We start from the raw sequence: 16157 nt of genomic DNA, 5'->3' as shown, positions 1-16157 counted from the left end.
AGACAGCGAAACTGACAAGAACATATTACTCTACAGTCCACTACTCATTCGTCTTGCCGGTTGGGGATCATTGTTTGGTCCTTCGCATCCGGATTTGTTTTGTAGTTTTCTGTGCATTGGTTCTCATTTGTAATTGTTTCTCGGCATGGAGCAATTAAAAGCATTGACAAAAGGGCGCGCCAGACTCAAGGCCAATATCACACGGAGCTTGGCTTGGGCTGAGGACGCGCAACATTCGAACGCCACACGGGCAGAGGTGTCTTCGCGGCTGGAGCATCTCAACACAACATGGAAAGACTTCAATAGATTTGGTGATGAAATAGCTATGCTCGACGAAGTAGATGGCTATGTGGATCCGGAGCATGACAACATATTCTACGAGGAAAAATATCTAAGGGCGCATGCATTACTTTCGGCGATGGTAGGTACAAGACCTAGTCCATCAATTGGGAACAGTGAAAACGGCAGCGGCGTGCTGCAAAACAACGACGCAATAATAAGTTTGCTACAACAACAACAACAACTCTTCGAGCAGTTGGCGGCAAATCGAGCCACTGCAAACATGTCGAGACCTGAAGGAGGAGACGCCTACGCGGCGAATTCAGGTAGTGCTCAAATGGTAGGGGCATCAGCTCAAAGCGAATTGCCTAAAATTCAAATTAAACGGTTCGCTGGCAATTATTCAGAGTGGCCAGCTTTCAAAGACATATATGAGAGCACAATTCACAACAAGGCGAATTTGACAAATACGCACAAATTTCATCATTTGAAATGTCTTCTGATCGACGAAGCTGCGAATCTGGTACGACATTTGGCTATTACGGATTCAGCTTACAACACTGCGTGGGAGCGACTTAATGAAAGATATAATCGTCCACGGCATATCGTGAATTCACTATTGGAGCAGTTTATGAAGCTGCCAACAACAACAAGGTCGGATACAGCAACATTACGGAAGGTGTCAGACGGCGCCAATGAAATAGTGCGTGGTTTGGATGCCATAGAGGAAACAGGACGAGACTGTTGGATCATCTACTTGACGCTGGAGAAGCTGGATGCAGATACTCGACGCAGGTGGATCGAGCGCAGTGTGGAGACAGACTCACCCACACTGGAGGAATTCTTCAAATTTTTGGATGCACGTTGCGAGGAACTAGAGCTCAGCAAGCGTGAAACAATCGGAGGGAAGACTACAGCCTCAATCGGTGACAAGACAAGGAAGGTCACACATTCGCTGGTTGTACTTGAAGGAAACAAGTGCAGCAAATGTCATTCTACAGAGCATCGTCTGTATGGATGCCAACAATTCTTGGATATGTCAGCAGGACAGAGGTTTTCGTTTGCCAAGGAAAACGCTCTATGTTACAATTGTCTGAATCCTGGTCATGGGGTCAGAAAATGCAAATCTACGTTCAAGTGCAGACAATGTAAAGGTCAGCATCACTCACTGTTGCACCTGCAACGCACGCAACAGGCTATTGGAACAATCTCTCAAACTGGTGAGGATCAGGAGGATCCTAGCGCACACATCTCAACGGTGACTACGAGTCACATCGCACAAGCAGAAGGTTCTGCAGCAATGGTATGTGCACAAGGCACTGCAAATTCACAACAATCAACTGGATGGAACAGGAGCACCTTGCCGACGGCCATGGTCAACGTTCGCAACGCAAAGGGAGATTTGGTTGCATGCCGACTCCTATTGGACACGGGTTCAGAACTGTCGTACATATCTGAACGCTGTATACAAACACTTGGTTTGGCTCGTACGCCATCACGCATACTGGTTACGGGAATTTCATCAACCAAAGCAGACACTACAAGGGGATGCAGCACTATAAGCATCCAATCCCGTATTTCGCAAGATCAGCTGGTAGTCCAGGCTCACGTGCTTGGAAAGATTACGTCATCATTGGAAAGGCAGACCATCGACGCGTCTGTACTTCGAGTTTTCAACGATCTGCAATTGGCAGATTCGCAATTTAGCACGAATGCCCCAATTGACATTCTTTTGGGCAGCGAACACGTTTGGAGTGTTATAACTGGAAGAAAAATCTACGACGACAAAGGAAAGCTCATTGCTATATCATCAATTTTCGGATGGGTAATTACATCACTGCTTTCATCACGCGCATGCAGCGCTACGGCACTCACAACGACAATAGACATCGATGCTTATCTCAGAAGGTTCTGGGAGCTGGAGAGCATACAACGCAAGGCAGAAGTTCAACCTGAAGACGAGGAGGTGGAGAAACACTTTCTTGCAACACACACTCGAGACGAACAAGGCAAGTACATAGTGGAACTTCCGTTTAAAGTATCCGAAACACAATTCGCAGATACACTTCAAGGAGCGCTGCAGAGGTTCAAATCAGTTGAACGACGTTTAGCACAGAATCAACAATTACGTAACGACTACGTGAAGTTCATGAGGGAATACCAGGAGCTAGGACATATGCGAGAAATCTCACCGACCGAAATTCCCAAGGGTAGGAATTTCTACTTGCCACATCATCCCGTATTGGGTCGGAAACTTCGAGTGGTTTTCGACGGATCATATCAAGACGCCAAAGGCATGGCGTTAAACGACACGCTCTCGAACGGACCGAGTATTCAGCGAGACCTATTTGCTGTGTGCTTGCGATTCCGTATGTACAAATACGTCTTTTCAGCGGACATAGTCAAGATGTTCCGTCAAATATGGGTGAGCGAAAAACATAGAGACTATCAAAGAATCGTATGGAGAGAGGATCCCTCAGATCCTATCAAGCACTTCCAACTATGCACGGTGACGTATGGAACATCATGCGCACCATTTCTAGCAGTCAGAGTGCTAGAGCAACTAGCTGCTGACCATAAGCACGAGTTTCCGAACGCAGCAAAAATCGTGTTGGAGGACTTCTATGTCGACGACGTTCTCACTGGAGCAAATAGTGAGGATGAGCTGCTACGCAACAGGGACGAACTGGTCCAACTGATGTCCTGTGCTAACCTAGAGCTCGGGAAATGGGTATCGAATACCAAACGCATCAAATCGGAGGATAACACGGATTCCTCACAATCACCAGTCAAAGTGCTAGGGCTGCATTGGCACCCTGGAGAGGACACATTGGCGTACAATGTAAACCTATCGAAAGACCCTCGCTGCACCAAGAGGCAAGTGTTGTCGGATGTCTCACGTATATTCGACCCTCTCGGTCTATTAGCACCAATCGTAGTTCAATTCAAAATACTATTTCAAAAACTCTGGCTGTTGAATTTGAATTGGGACGACGAACTACCGAGCAAACTAGCAAACAACTGGCTCAAATGGCGAGCTGATCTGGACAACCTTCACAAGCTCCAGATACCGCGCTTAGTTAAAAGCGACAAACAGAGAATCGAATTGCACGGATTTTCAGATGCATCCACCAAGGCGTACTCAGCGGTGGTATACAGCCGAGTGGTTAACGACGATGGAACCATTTCGGTCGCCATACTTGCTGCAAAAACCAGAGTGGCACCTTTGAAGCAGCAGTCTTTGCCGCGCCTGGAACTATGTGGCGCACTTCTATTGAGTCAACTTCTGCAATCCATAAAAGCTGGACTAATGAACAACGACGTAACGATCTACGCATGGAGTGATTCGACGATAGTCCTGTCATGGTTATCGTATTCACCAGCCCATTTTCTTATCGGAAGACCATTCACAACAATACCGGAGGCGGATCTTGGCCACATTCCTGTGGGCCGACTGGGATACTGGCAGAGTATCCAATCTATGTACCAGGGCTTCTGGAAGCAATGGCACAAGGAGTATTTGACAAGTCTACAGCAGCGTCCTAAGTGGACCACAACAACCCCTAACATTTCGATCGGTAGCGTTGTGCTCATCAAGGAGTCCAACACACCACCAGCATCATGGCAACTAGCGAAGGTGATCGACACGTTCCAAGGAAAGGACAATATGGTTCGCGCAGTCAAGATCAAGACGGCAGCAGGAGAATTGACCCGGCCAATAACGAAAATTGCGAAACTACCCAGTTCAGAAACCGTGTTTCAGGGTGGCCCGGGATGTTTAGGAACTATCGATACATAGTTTATAAGTCACCTATATTGTCATCTTTATATTTTCTATACCTACTAGCTTTAGAATCCACAATTTGTATGCACACACACACACCTATCGTTAAGTTCCACAAATGTAAATTTTCTTAGTACCAATTAGACAGCGAAACTGACAAGAACATATAACTCTACAGTCCACTGCTCATTCGTCTTGCCGGTTGGGGATCAAAATTTATTAATATAAATAACAAATTACTATTCTTAAATTTGATCAGATTGATTGCAAAAAAACAAGATTTTCAATAAGTTGCTTATAATCCTAATTATAGTTAGCCTTTCATAAGTAGCGATGCAACAAAGCCATTCCAGCGTCACGCGCTGCCATGTGGTATACAAATTTCCTTCGAATTACAACGTACGTGCGCTCTATATGCACTTGATTGACAAATGCTCTCTTATCAAAATCTCAAGAATCTGCACTATATTTAATGCTGCGCCTTTGCGCAGGTTGTCAGCCACTATCCACATATTTAATCCGTGCTCAACAGTATTGTCTCTTCTAATACGCGATACATATACAGCATTCTCCTGTACAACATCAATTTGAGTTATGTATTCACTATCTTCACGCCTGTTGTACACTAAAACTCCACTATCTTCGGCTTCACTTAGCACTTCACGAGCTTGTTCTTCAGTGATATGTTGATCAAATTCCACATTTACTGCCATAGCGTGACCGATAAAGACGGGTACCCTTACACAAGTTGCAGTAACTTTTATATCTTCCTCTAAAATTTTTTTTGTCTCCTCTTGCATTTTCCATTCCTCTTCTGTAGAACCATTTTCCATGAATTCTCCTACATGGGGAATGCAATTGAATGCTATTTGCTTAGAGAATATCTTGGGTTTTTTAGCTTCGTTCATAAAGATTTTTTTTGTCTGGTCATAGAGCTCATCCATTGCTGCTTTGCCTGCACCAGAAGTTGATTGATAAGTTGAAGCAACGATTCTCTTTATTTTTGCTTTTTGGTGTAATAGATGTAGTACTAGCAGCATCTGTATTGTAGTACAGTTTGGATTGGATATTATGTTGTGGTTTTTATATTCCATAATTTTTTCTTTATTAATCTCTGGAATAATGAGTGGCACACCCTCTTTCATTCTAAAATGGGAACTGTTATCTATCACGATGCATCCAGCCTGTGTTGCAATTGGTACATACTCTTCAGAAACATGAGATCCAGCACAGAAAATGGCTACATTAGTTCCAACGAAGTCATAATCCTCAAGGCATAAAACTGTTAACTCTTTGTCACCAAAGCTCACCTTCTTCCCTTCTGATTTTTTCGATGCAAGTGCAATAACGCAATCTATCGCCTCATCTTGAAATTCAGCAAGCGTGCTTAATACCTCACGCCCTACTCTTCCGGTTGCTCCAATAACAGCAATTTTGTATCCCATATAGATGAACCTCTAATTTCAAAGTTCTATTATATTTTTACTGACAAAATTTACAATTGTTTTAATATTTTTACCTTGCAATTAATTGTAATTTAGCTATTATTATGCAATATTAGTAATATTACATAATGAAATGAAAGATGAGTAAGGAATACGATGAAACTAAGGTTAAACCTGCAATTTCTACACCTCAAGGGCCTGAAGGAACCAATGGATCAAAGGCCCAAAGTGTTCTTTCGAATAAAAGAAAGCCTACAATAAATTTTGATGATAAAAAGTATGGTGTAAAAACCTCTAAAATAGACCAACAGTCTCTAAACAAAAGACAAGAATCTTCAAAGCTAAGAGATTTCTTAAGGTCAATACCAATAATAAGGAGATTTTTAGCAAGGATTTTCACACCTGAAAAAATAGAAATCATCAGTAACCCTATATATGACAACATGGAAGCATATAAAAAATCGCAGGAAGATTACCCTAGTAAGATAAAAGATGAAACTAGTATAGATGATGAACACACAAAAGAAGTAGATAGTAAACTTGAGAAGGGTAATGTTGAACAAGTGGACAACAAGAAAAGTCGTAGTTCATAAATATCAATCATTTAAAAATTATCTCTAGTTATAACATTGTATCTGTTCAGATGCATGGCTCATGTACAAATATTGAAACAAAAATTCCAGTGCTCCCTTTCTTGTCATCCCAGTGCGTGACACTTGTATCTTTATGATGTGAGGCATTAGAGCTAAAATACCTCACAGGGAGGGTGAAGCTGATGCGACACTAATGCCATTAAGCCAGATTTTGCTTCCCTCCCATAGAGTTAAAGACTGAACAGTATCTTTTGGAATTATATCCCGTATTACAAGGTTAGTCTAAACTCTCAGTTTATTTATAGTCTTGGAGGCAATTTTATGCAAGTAAATGCTATTTTGGGTGTGGATATTTCAAAAAAGAAATTTGATGTTTGTTTGTTAGTGGACAGTAAAAAACGACACAAAGTCTTTCAAAATAATCAAGATGGTTTTGCAAAACTTGTAGTTTGGTGCAATGGCCATGGAGCAAATCTTACTCATTTATGTCTTGAAGCAACTAGTTGGTATGGAGAAGATTTGGCTACTTTTATGCACGATTTAGGACATAATGTCAGTATAGTAAACCCAGAAAGCTTTTGGCAAAAGTGAGCTGCTCAGAAATAAGACAGATAAATCAGATGCAGCTATGATAGCTAGATTTTGTATCGCCAACAAACCTGCTCTTTGGAAGCCCATTGCACCTGAAATGAGGCATTTGAGGGCGTTGCATGCAATCGCTAAAAGATGATAAGGTGCAACAGACAAATCGCTTGGAAAACAAAAATATGCATTCCAGTTGCAAAGAAGCTATATCTAAAGTAATTTTGGCAATAGAGGAGCAAATTATTGTTCTCGAAAAAGAAATTAATGAGCATATAAATAACTATCCACATCTAAAAAATATGGTGGAAAACCTTAAGACTATAAAAGGTATAGGATATCTTACTGCTGTTGCTGTTGTCGCAGAAATGCCATCAGTTGATAACTTTGACAATGCTAAACAATTTACAGCTTTTGCTGCCAGGACATTATCAATCGGGATCGTCAGTAAGTAAGAGAAGTTGCATATGCAAAATAGGATCTGAGCGTATTCGAAAAGCTCTTTATATGCCAGCTATAGTAGTCAAAAACCATAATAATCATTTTCAAAAGTTTTGTCAGCGTCTAGCAAGTAAAGGCAAATGTCCAAAAGTCATAGTTCTTGCGTTAATGCGAAAATTAATGCATGTCTTTTTTGGTATTCTTAAAAAGAATCAACCATTTAATTGTAATTTTGTTGGATAATTTGTTTGACAGCAGAGACAGTATCTGGGATCCAGATTGGGCACTAAGTTGGTAAACACGAAAGCGATTAATCCTTTACAACGTTTTTGATGGAACTGCGCGAAAGAACTGGATGCCAGTGTCACGCACTGGCATGACACCCATTTCTTCCTATAGTTGTCTTTTCTCGTCTACCTTATTTTGCCACTCTGCTGAACAGATACATAACATTTGCTATACAGAAACTCTGCGATACCAAAATAAATAAAGAGGTACGCCACTTGCAGTGAATAAGCTTGCGATCAGCAAGGTATTCACAGAAGTTTCAAATATTACCCAGCAGCAAAAGGTTGTTGCTATACTGCCAATTAAAAATTTGTAACAACTCTTTTCTTGCACAATAACTTTGAGAAAAGCAAGACTGCATGCAAGGTAAACAAATAAAAATGAAACTACAGAAAAGTCGATAATTGATGTGATCTGCTTAGCAAAATTGTTGCTTGAAGTGAGGATTAGTAAAGTTGCAGTTCCAACTGAGCTAGTTGTTATGCCCCAGAAAGGAGAACCGTGCTTGTTTCTTTGAGCAAAAAACTGTGGCATCAGTTTATCTTTTGCAAGGCCAAGGGCCACTTGTCCACTAGCTAGTACCCAAGCGTTTAAAGTACCAACACAAAAAATGAACGCAGTTATAGAAATAATCAAGTGCCAATTGCCAGAGGCCATAATTTTTATTGCGTCAACATATGGTGCTCTTGAACTTGCTAAATCATTGCCATTTATTAATCCCATAATTGCAAGATTGTTGATAAAATACACAACAGCAACAGAGATTGTTCCAAGTACCACTGCTCTTGGTATTGTTCTAGCTGGATTATCAACTGACCCTGCAGGTGCTGTTGCCAATTCAACTCCAATAAAACCCCATAGAGTAATAAGTGTAGAACGGGCAAGAATCTGCGATGTTGTAAGATTTGATATTTCTTCACTTATGATGAAGTTATTTCTATCAAAAAAAAACAATGCTGCTATAGGTATTACAAGCAATACAGAAATTTTTATCACCGTCAATAAAAACTCAACACGTCCAGCAGTAGCTACTCCTCTAAAATTTATTAGTGTAATAATTGTAAGTAATAACATCTCTAAAAACAGATGTACGTTTTGAATATCTTCATGGAAAAATGGTGTAAGATAACCAACACCCACAACTATTACGGCTGTTGTGCTAACCCATGAGATCACCCAATACGTCCAACCAACAAAAAAAGCTGCAGCAGGGCCAAAAGCATGCTTTACATAGACGTGAGGGCCACCCGTTTCCGGAAATTTTGCGCAGAGTGAGGCAAAAACTAAAGCAAGAGATATAGCACCAAGCCCTGATATTATCCAGCTTATAAGGCTATACATGCCATATGGAGCAAGGCTAATTGGAAGCATAAAAATTCCAGAGCCAATTTGGCTGCTAATCACTAAGGCAAAAATAGCCCAAAAATCTATTTTATTTGACACAATAATTCTTATCTAAATAGATTAACAATATACCCTAAACTCAGAAATTTCAATTGATCTTTTAACATAAAAACTTGCATTTTTTTCAATTTATTCCTAAAATAGATTATATTAACAGATTATTAAGAGGGGGTTATGAATCCGAGATTAAAAGCATTTTTGGTTGTTTGTAGTATTATTGCATTTTTGATTGCACTTTTGTTTCTCGTGTATTATTTAAATCTTCTTGTTAACTATATCCTTGACCCGATTCTAGTTCGTCCCTTTGAAAGATTATACAAAAACTTAATTGTTGATGGTCTTTATGCCTATTTATCTACAAGCACTTCTAGCCCTGCACTAGCATTTTTGGCTACAGGTTTTATTGTTATTGCTGCGTTTATTTGCCTGAATAAAATGCTTCTTCCCTTGCAAGAGAAGATCATAAACAACTATACCTCCTTTAAAAACAACAATATTGATAGCAATAGCATGTTGTTTGAGGTTTATAAAGATCCAACAATAAAATTAAAGGACAAAATCTTATTCTTCAGTATACACTTGATATATTACCTACAGCTTCCATTTTTGTACATTGCATCAAAGGTATCAGCTCTACGTGAGTTTCTTATATTTAATTTTGGTTTATTATTGTTAAATTATGCACTGCTAATTCCAGTAGCACTTCTTGAGTTAATAAAATATCCATCAGTAAAACTCTTTTCACCTTTGGGTTTGAATGTAAAGCAGCTAAGCTTTTTGTTTAATGTAAGTGATGTGGGCACTGGTAGTCAAAGTGTTCATACTAGAAGTTTTGAAGAAAGCACCATTAAATGTGCTAAAGAATTAAAGGAAAAATATGGGGCACCATCAAATGAGTTAGATGAAGAGTTTAAAAGTTATATAAGCGGTTTAACAAGTCAGCAAAAACGAATGATAGAACCTTATCTAAGATTGGATGGTTATGAAACTGGGGAGTGGGTAAATTGGGTAGATTCAAAAACCGGATTGACATTGACACAGGCTATAAATTTAGTTTTAATTGCGGCAAGAAAGCAAAATTCAGACGTAGAACTATTGAAATCTATATTACTGGTTCGCTTTGATGAAAGTAACCGCCAATGTGGTCCTGGAATGCTTCTCCGCATTATTTATGCATTAAATGGCCTTGAAGCAGAAAACAACTTTGCAGCTCAACTAGAGCCTTGGCAAATAGGAGAGTTGGCTAGGTATACTACTAAAAGATTTTTTGAGAGATATGTGGATAAGCATTACTATAAGATAAAAGTTTTGAAAGAAAATTTTGATGATTTGTATTCACCAAGTTCTGAAGTGGATTTGAGCAACGTGAGTGATGAAGTAAAGGACGGCATTTCTTATACAAGAGATGCTATAAAAGAATTTGTGTTTAAGGAATTATATGTAAAGTTTTATAACGACTATGGGGAGCATATTCAGAGAGGGCAGATAAAACAAAGGTTAAGGGAGTTAATAACGGATGAAGTCGTAGACGCGGCAATATATTCTAAAATAGATGAAATAGAAATCCCTGCAGAACCACCTACTTATCTTGAAAGAGTAAAAGCATTTTTTGGAGGTCATGCAAGGTCTTCTGCTGCTTAGTGGTTTAGTTCGTGCTATATAGCTAAACTGACTTAGATTTACTGACAATTTTAAAACAACAAATTCGTCATTCCGCTACTAGTTAGCGGAATCTATACCGCGAATGAATCCATAGCTGTACGAACATTGTGATTTGAGAGCAATTTCCACAAGGGAGGGTGTCATTCCAGTGCTTGGCACTGGAATCCAGCCTTTATTATGCAGCCACTTGGTTGAAATTAAGTCTTCTGGATCCCAGTGTCTAGGCACTGGGATGACACCATTTGCTGTGCAATTTACCTTCAAAAATGAATGTTCGTACAGCTATGGAATGAATCGTGGTATGACGCGTTAGCTATAGCTTTGTCTTCCCTTTTCTGAATGGCTTGCAAGCTGCTATCTCTACAAAAACTATATTTTTCTTCAGAAGAGAGTTATATTGTAACTATGGACAAAATAATCATAAAAAAATTTGGTGGGACTTCGCTAACTGATTTAAACCGAGTTGCAAATTTGATAAAAAACGATATTGAGAAAGGTTGTAATGTAATCGTTGTTGTATCTGCTGTTGCAGGATTTACTGACCAAATGGCTTTTCAGGCTAGGCAAATCTCAAATTTAAGTTGCAGACAAGAGTTATCAGAGTATGACGTTATGCTTTCAGCAGGAGAACAAATTTCTTGCGGTCTATTAGCTATCACTCTCCAATCGATCGGAGTTAATGCTAAATCGTGGCTTGCTTGGCAGTTACCAATTGTAACTGATGATTTTTATTCTGAGTCTAAAATAAAAACAATAAAGATTGACCGTGTGAAAAGATCTTTTGCTGAGGGTTATACTGCTGCGATCATCGCTGGTTTTCAGGGTATAAATGATGATAGAATCACTACTTTTGGAAGAGGAGGCTCTGATATATCAGCAGTTGCCTTCACGGTAGCCTTTGGTGTTAGAACTTGCGAAATTTTTACTGATATTGATGGAATATATACAGCAGACCCGAGAATTGTTCCAAAGGCACGCAAGCTCAAATTTATCTCTTACGATGAAATGTTGGAAATGTCGTCATCTGGTGCTAAAATACTGCATAATCGTTCAGTACAACTTGCAATGAAACATAACATTAAAGTGCAAGTGCTATCCACTTTTAAGGAAGTAGAAGGCACCACAGTGCTACACAAAAGGGATGTACTAGAGAGATACTTAATTACTGGAATAACTTATAGCACTAATGAAGCTCTTGTAACTTTCACTAACCTTGCAAATAACTTGCGTACTTTAAGAGATATAGTAGGGGCAAACGTTAAAATTGATATGGTACATGGGTCAAGTTTTGTTATCTCCAAATTTGATATTGATTTAATGGAAAAGTTACTGAATAAGAATGAAAATTATGCTATAAACGATAATGTAGCTAAAATTTCAATAATTGGTATTGGTGTTATGTCTAACACTGAAGTGATGCACCGTACACTCAAGGTTTTAAGCGAAAAAAAGATAGAAATACTTGCTATCACAACATCCGAAATCAAAATCAGTATAATTGTTCAAAAAGAATACGTTGTAGCTTTGGTCAAAGATTTACATACTGAGTATGAGCTTGATATGCAACACTAGGATAGGCTCGACGTCCAGTTGTCTAAGAGTATGTCTTGAAAAGGAATGAGGAAAAAAATATGATAGTGTAAGTAAAAAATAGGAGGGAAAATTGTATCCAAGTGATATAAGTGATAAGGAATGGGAAATTTTGGAGCCACATGTTGCACAAGGAAAGATAGGGAGGCCAAGAAAGCACAATATCAGAACAATTATTAATGCAATAAGGTATATAATGAGAGGTGGTTGTCAATGGAGAATGCTGCCGAAAGATTTTCCTCCATGGAAGACGGTGTATGACTATTTTCTCAGGTGACGTAGTAATGGCAAATTGGAAAAAATACATAATATGCTAGTAAAAGAGGTAAGAAAAATGTTTGGTAAAAATGAAACACCTTCAGTAGGAATAATTGACAGTCAATCAGTAAAAACCACTCAAAAAGGGGATCCAGAGGATATGATGCTGAAAAAAAAATAAAGGGTAGAAAACGTCATATTGTTGTAGATACAGTGGGCTTAATTATTGCGGCTGATGTTCATAGTGCAAGTGTTCAAGATCGTGATGGTGCTCTAAATCTTTTCACTCAAGCTAAATACAAGGCTCCAACTTTACGTAAGTTTTTTGCTGATCAAGGATACATAGCAAAACCGCTGTTTATTGGAGACAGGATACGATTACCAAGAAAGCTGTTGATGTTACAGGATTTTTCGACAATCTGGACCACAATTTAGCACTGCAGGCTATCAAGAAGCACACAGACTGCAAATGGGTCATACTGTATGTTGAAAGGTGGATGAAATCCCCTATTCAGCAAGCAGATGGCAGTAAGGTAGTTAGGGAAAAAAGGAGTTCCGCAAGGAGGTTCAATAAGCCCAATCATTTCAAACATATTTATGCACCATGCATTTGATATATGGATGAAACAAAATCACCCAACAGTACCATTTGAAAGATATGTGGATGATGCGATAGTGCACTGCAGAACTAAAATGTAAAAGACAAGATTTGATCTGACAGACAAGAATTAACTGACAGAAGAATTGAGGTAGTCAAAACTAATATCAGGCTCTTGTGTAATGCTACTAATATTTTTCTGAAAAGCAATATATTTGCTATCAAGAAAAGTTTGCATAGGCGTTTTGCCATAGCAATATTTACCCGAGTGAGGTCTTGTCTCATTATAAGAACGCAACCAATGATCAACATCAATCTGTAGATCTTCCAAAGAACTGTAGATTTTCTTTCTAAAGATGATATTGTAATACCAACTCTCATTGTTGGCCAGTCAAATAGGAGACATTGCAGAGTTGTTTAATTGTGGAGCTGGCAAGAGAAGTAATAAATTTGCACAAAGCACCCTCAAGCAGAGCAATTGTATCGTATATTTTATTGCGCAAAATGTTCTGTTTTATATATAACCAAAGCCTCTCAACAGGATTTAGCTCAGGTGAGTACGGAGGTAGGTATATAATATCGATATTTTTAGGTACCTTTAAATTTTTTGACCTATGCCAACTAGCACAATCCATAACAAGAAAAGCCTCTCGTGTTTCTAGATATTGCGACATCTGCTCAAGAAATATGTTCATGCAATCAGTGTTGACATTTGGTGCAAATAAGCTAGAACTCTCTCCATTTCTAGGATTAACCGCACTATAGAGATAGAAATTTTGCCTACCTAATTTTGTTTTAACCTGTGTTCTAATCCCCTTTTTAAACCACCCATGTCCAACCTTTGAATGTGTGCCAAACCGTGATTCATCAAAGAAAAATAGCTCTTTTTCTGGATACTTGCTAATAGCTCCATTGAGATTTTTTTTTGAATTCCTCTTGTTTGCTTTTATCTTGTCCATTATGAACTGGTCTTGGTGTAATATATGAGAATTTCATCTTTTGCATATAGCGGTGTACTGTAGATTTGCTGATATTTAATCTGAACTTTTCCTGGATTCTTATTCTCATTTCTTTAATGGTAATATTAGGATTTTCTTCTATCCACTCTTCAATTTGCTGTAGTTGAACCTGATTTAATTTAGTTTTTCTACGGCGTTGTGGAGGAGCAAACAGTTTTTCTTCTCTGCCAAATTTCAAGAGTTTTACCCACGAAGTTAGTGCGCTTCTTGAAATGCAATATATTTTTGCTACAGCCGTTATACTGTACTTTTTTGCTGCAATTACAGCATTTAGTTTTTTTGAAACATATGCATTATTCCTTACTTTCTTCAGCATTTCTTTTGCTGATTCTACTACTTTTTCATCCAATAATTTTGATCTTAATGCCATTTATACCTCAACTATTTTACTTACTTCATTATGGCTTTTCTTCCATCTTTGTCCATCTGTTTGCCGTGTAATGGGAATTGGTATAAGAGGTTGTCCGGAAACTAGTAAATTCAAGCATATTCCCTCTTTAACATAACCCTACTCATAGCTAGGTATATGAAATTCTCAGTGGATGTTGTGAGTAAATCATACTCCTTCGATAGCCTTCTATTCCTATTAACCCAAGCAAAAGTCCTTTCTACAACCCATCTTCTTGGCTGTACTTTAAACCCTTGTTCTCTTGTTGGTAGTAGCTCAGGTGGCGTATCTTTGTGCACCCAAAATCTACATGGAGGCCTTTTAACAATTTCAATATCTATGTCATATTCTTCCTTTATGTGATTCTTTAAATTTCTTCCTTGGTATCCCATGTCAGCCCACATTTTTTTAACTTTAGTATATTTTGTTCTCATATTGTTTAATGCTATTTTAATACCATCTCTATCATTTTCGTTAGCAGCGCCTACGTAACAACCTAGTATAAAACCCTGAGTGTCTGTAATTATATGCCTTTTTCTACCCTTTACTTTTTTACTTCCATCATAGCCTTTGATCCCCCCTTTTCTGTAGTCTTTACAGATTGACTATCTACTATACAGGCACTCGGCTGCTCATTCCTTCCTATTTTTCTTCTACTATATTTTGTAATTTCATAATTCATTTTCTCAAAAATTCCCTGCTTCTTCCATTGCCTGAACTGCTCATACACAGTCTTCCATAGCGGAAAATCATTTGGTAAATACCGCCATTGACACCCTGTACGCAATACATAGAAAATTGCTTCTAATATTTCTCTTTTGCTATACTTTGGCGGCCTTCCTCCTTTCTTGTATGATACTCTGAAGTGTTTTTCTATTCTTGCCCATTCCCTTTCGCTTAGATCTGTTGGATACTTTTTTCTCATCTTTACCCCGTACTAAAATTTCAGATATTATAGCCTTTTACTTGTTTCCGGACAACCTCTAACACTCATCTTGCATGGTTCTATGAAACCTTTCACATATGCCATTAGTCTGTGGAGAGTTGGCTTTAGTTCTAGAATGATCGATGTTTTCTATGCCCAAATAAAGCTGATAAGCGTGATTTTCGGGCTTGCCACAGTACTCCGTACCCCTATCAGTTAAAATGCGTAATAATGGAATTTTCTGCTCATCAAAAAATGGAATAACTCTATCGTTGAGAAGATCTGCAGCTGTAATAGCTGTTCTGTCCGTGTAAAGTTTAACCATTGCAACTCTGGAATAAGTATCAACAAAAGTTTGCTGATAAATGCGCCCTATACCTTTGATATTGCCCACATAATAGGTATCTTGAGAACCCAAATAACCTGGATGTTGCGTCTCAATTTCACCATGAGCTTCCCTTTGTTCTTTCACTTTTTCTAAAGCTGCAAGTTGTTCTTCAGTTAAAATGATTCCGTCTTGAGCTACTTTTGTCTCTAGTGCTTTAAGTCTCTTTTTGAGAGTTTCAAGGTCATTTCTTAGCCATACAGACCTTACTCCTCCCTGAGAAATTATTATACCTCTTTTTCTCAGTTCATTTGCAGCTCTTTCTTGCCCATATGCTGGAAATTCTGTTGCTATACCAATCACTGCTCTTTCTATATCGTCGGAAACTCTGTTTGCTAATAGCGGTTTTTTCTTACTTATTTCATGTAATGCTTCCTCTCCTCCATTTTCATATAACTCCTTAAAGCGATAAAATGTATCTCTTGAGTATCCCATCACTTTGCATGCTTGAGACACATTTCCTAGTTGTTTTGCTAGTTCTCTAGCTTTGGTTTTAATATTTTTGTCTGTATTGTA

At 38.6% G+C, this 16157-nt stretch overlaps 1 protein-coding gene across 2 annotated transcripts; it reads right to left on the bottom strand.

The window, feature by feature from the left end:
- Window positions 1–4293: 4293 nt before the first annotated feature.
- LOC123258077 (aspartate-semialdehyde dehydrogenase-like) lies at window positions 4294–6830 on the bottom strand. 2 transcript variants are annotated; one of them, XM_044717987.1, is made up of 3 exons: window positions 6581–6830; window positions 5270–5910; window positions 4294–5209 (listed from the first exon to the last, which is right to left on the bottom strand). In XM_044717987.1, the coding sequence occupies exons 2-3, from the start codon at window positions 5506–5508 to the stop codon at window positions 4474–4476; spliced, it is 975 nt and encodes a 324-aa protein (XP_044573922.1). In that variant the 5' UTR covers window positions 5509–5910; window positions 6581–6830; the 3' UTR covers window positions 4294–4473. The 2 variants fall into 2 exon arrangements, with proteins under 2 accessions (XP_044573922.1, XP_044573921.1); XM_044717986.1 differs by having other exon boundaries at window positions 4294–5910.
- Window positions 6831–16157: the final 9327 nt, after the last annotated feature.

The sequence above is a fragment of the Drosophila ananassae genome (genome assembly GCF_017639315.1).
Source record: "Drosophila ananassae strain 14024-0371.13 chromosome 4 unlocalized genomic scaffold, ASM1763931v2 tig00000241, whole genome shotgun sequence".
In the NCBI taxonomy this organism is placed as follows: domain Eukaryota; kingdom Metazoa; phylum Arthropoda; class Insecta; order Diptera; family Drosophilidae; genus Drosophila; species Drosophila ananassae.
Note: the sequence above shows the minus strand (reverse complement) of the source record. Positions and strands in the feature narration are given on the sequence as shown.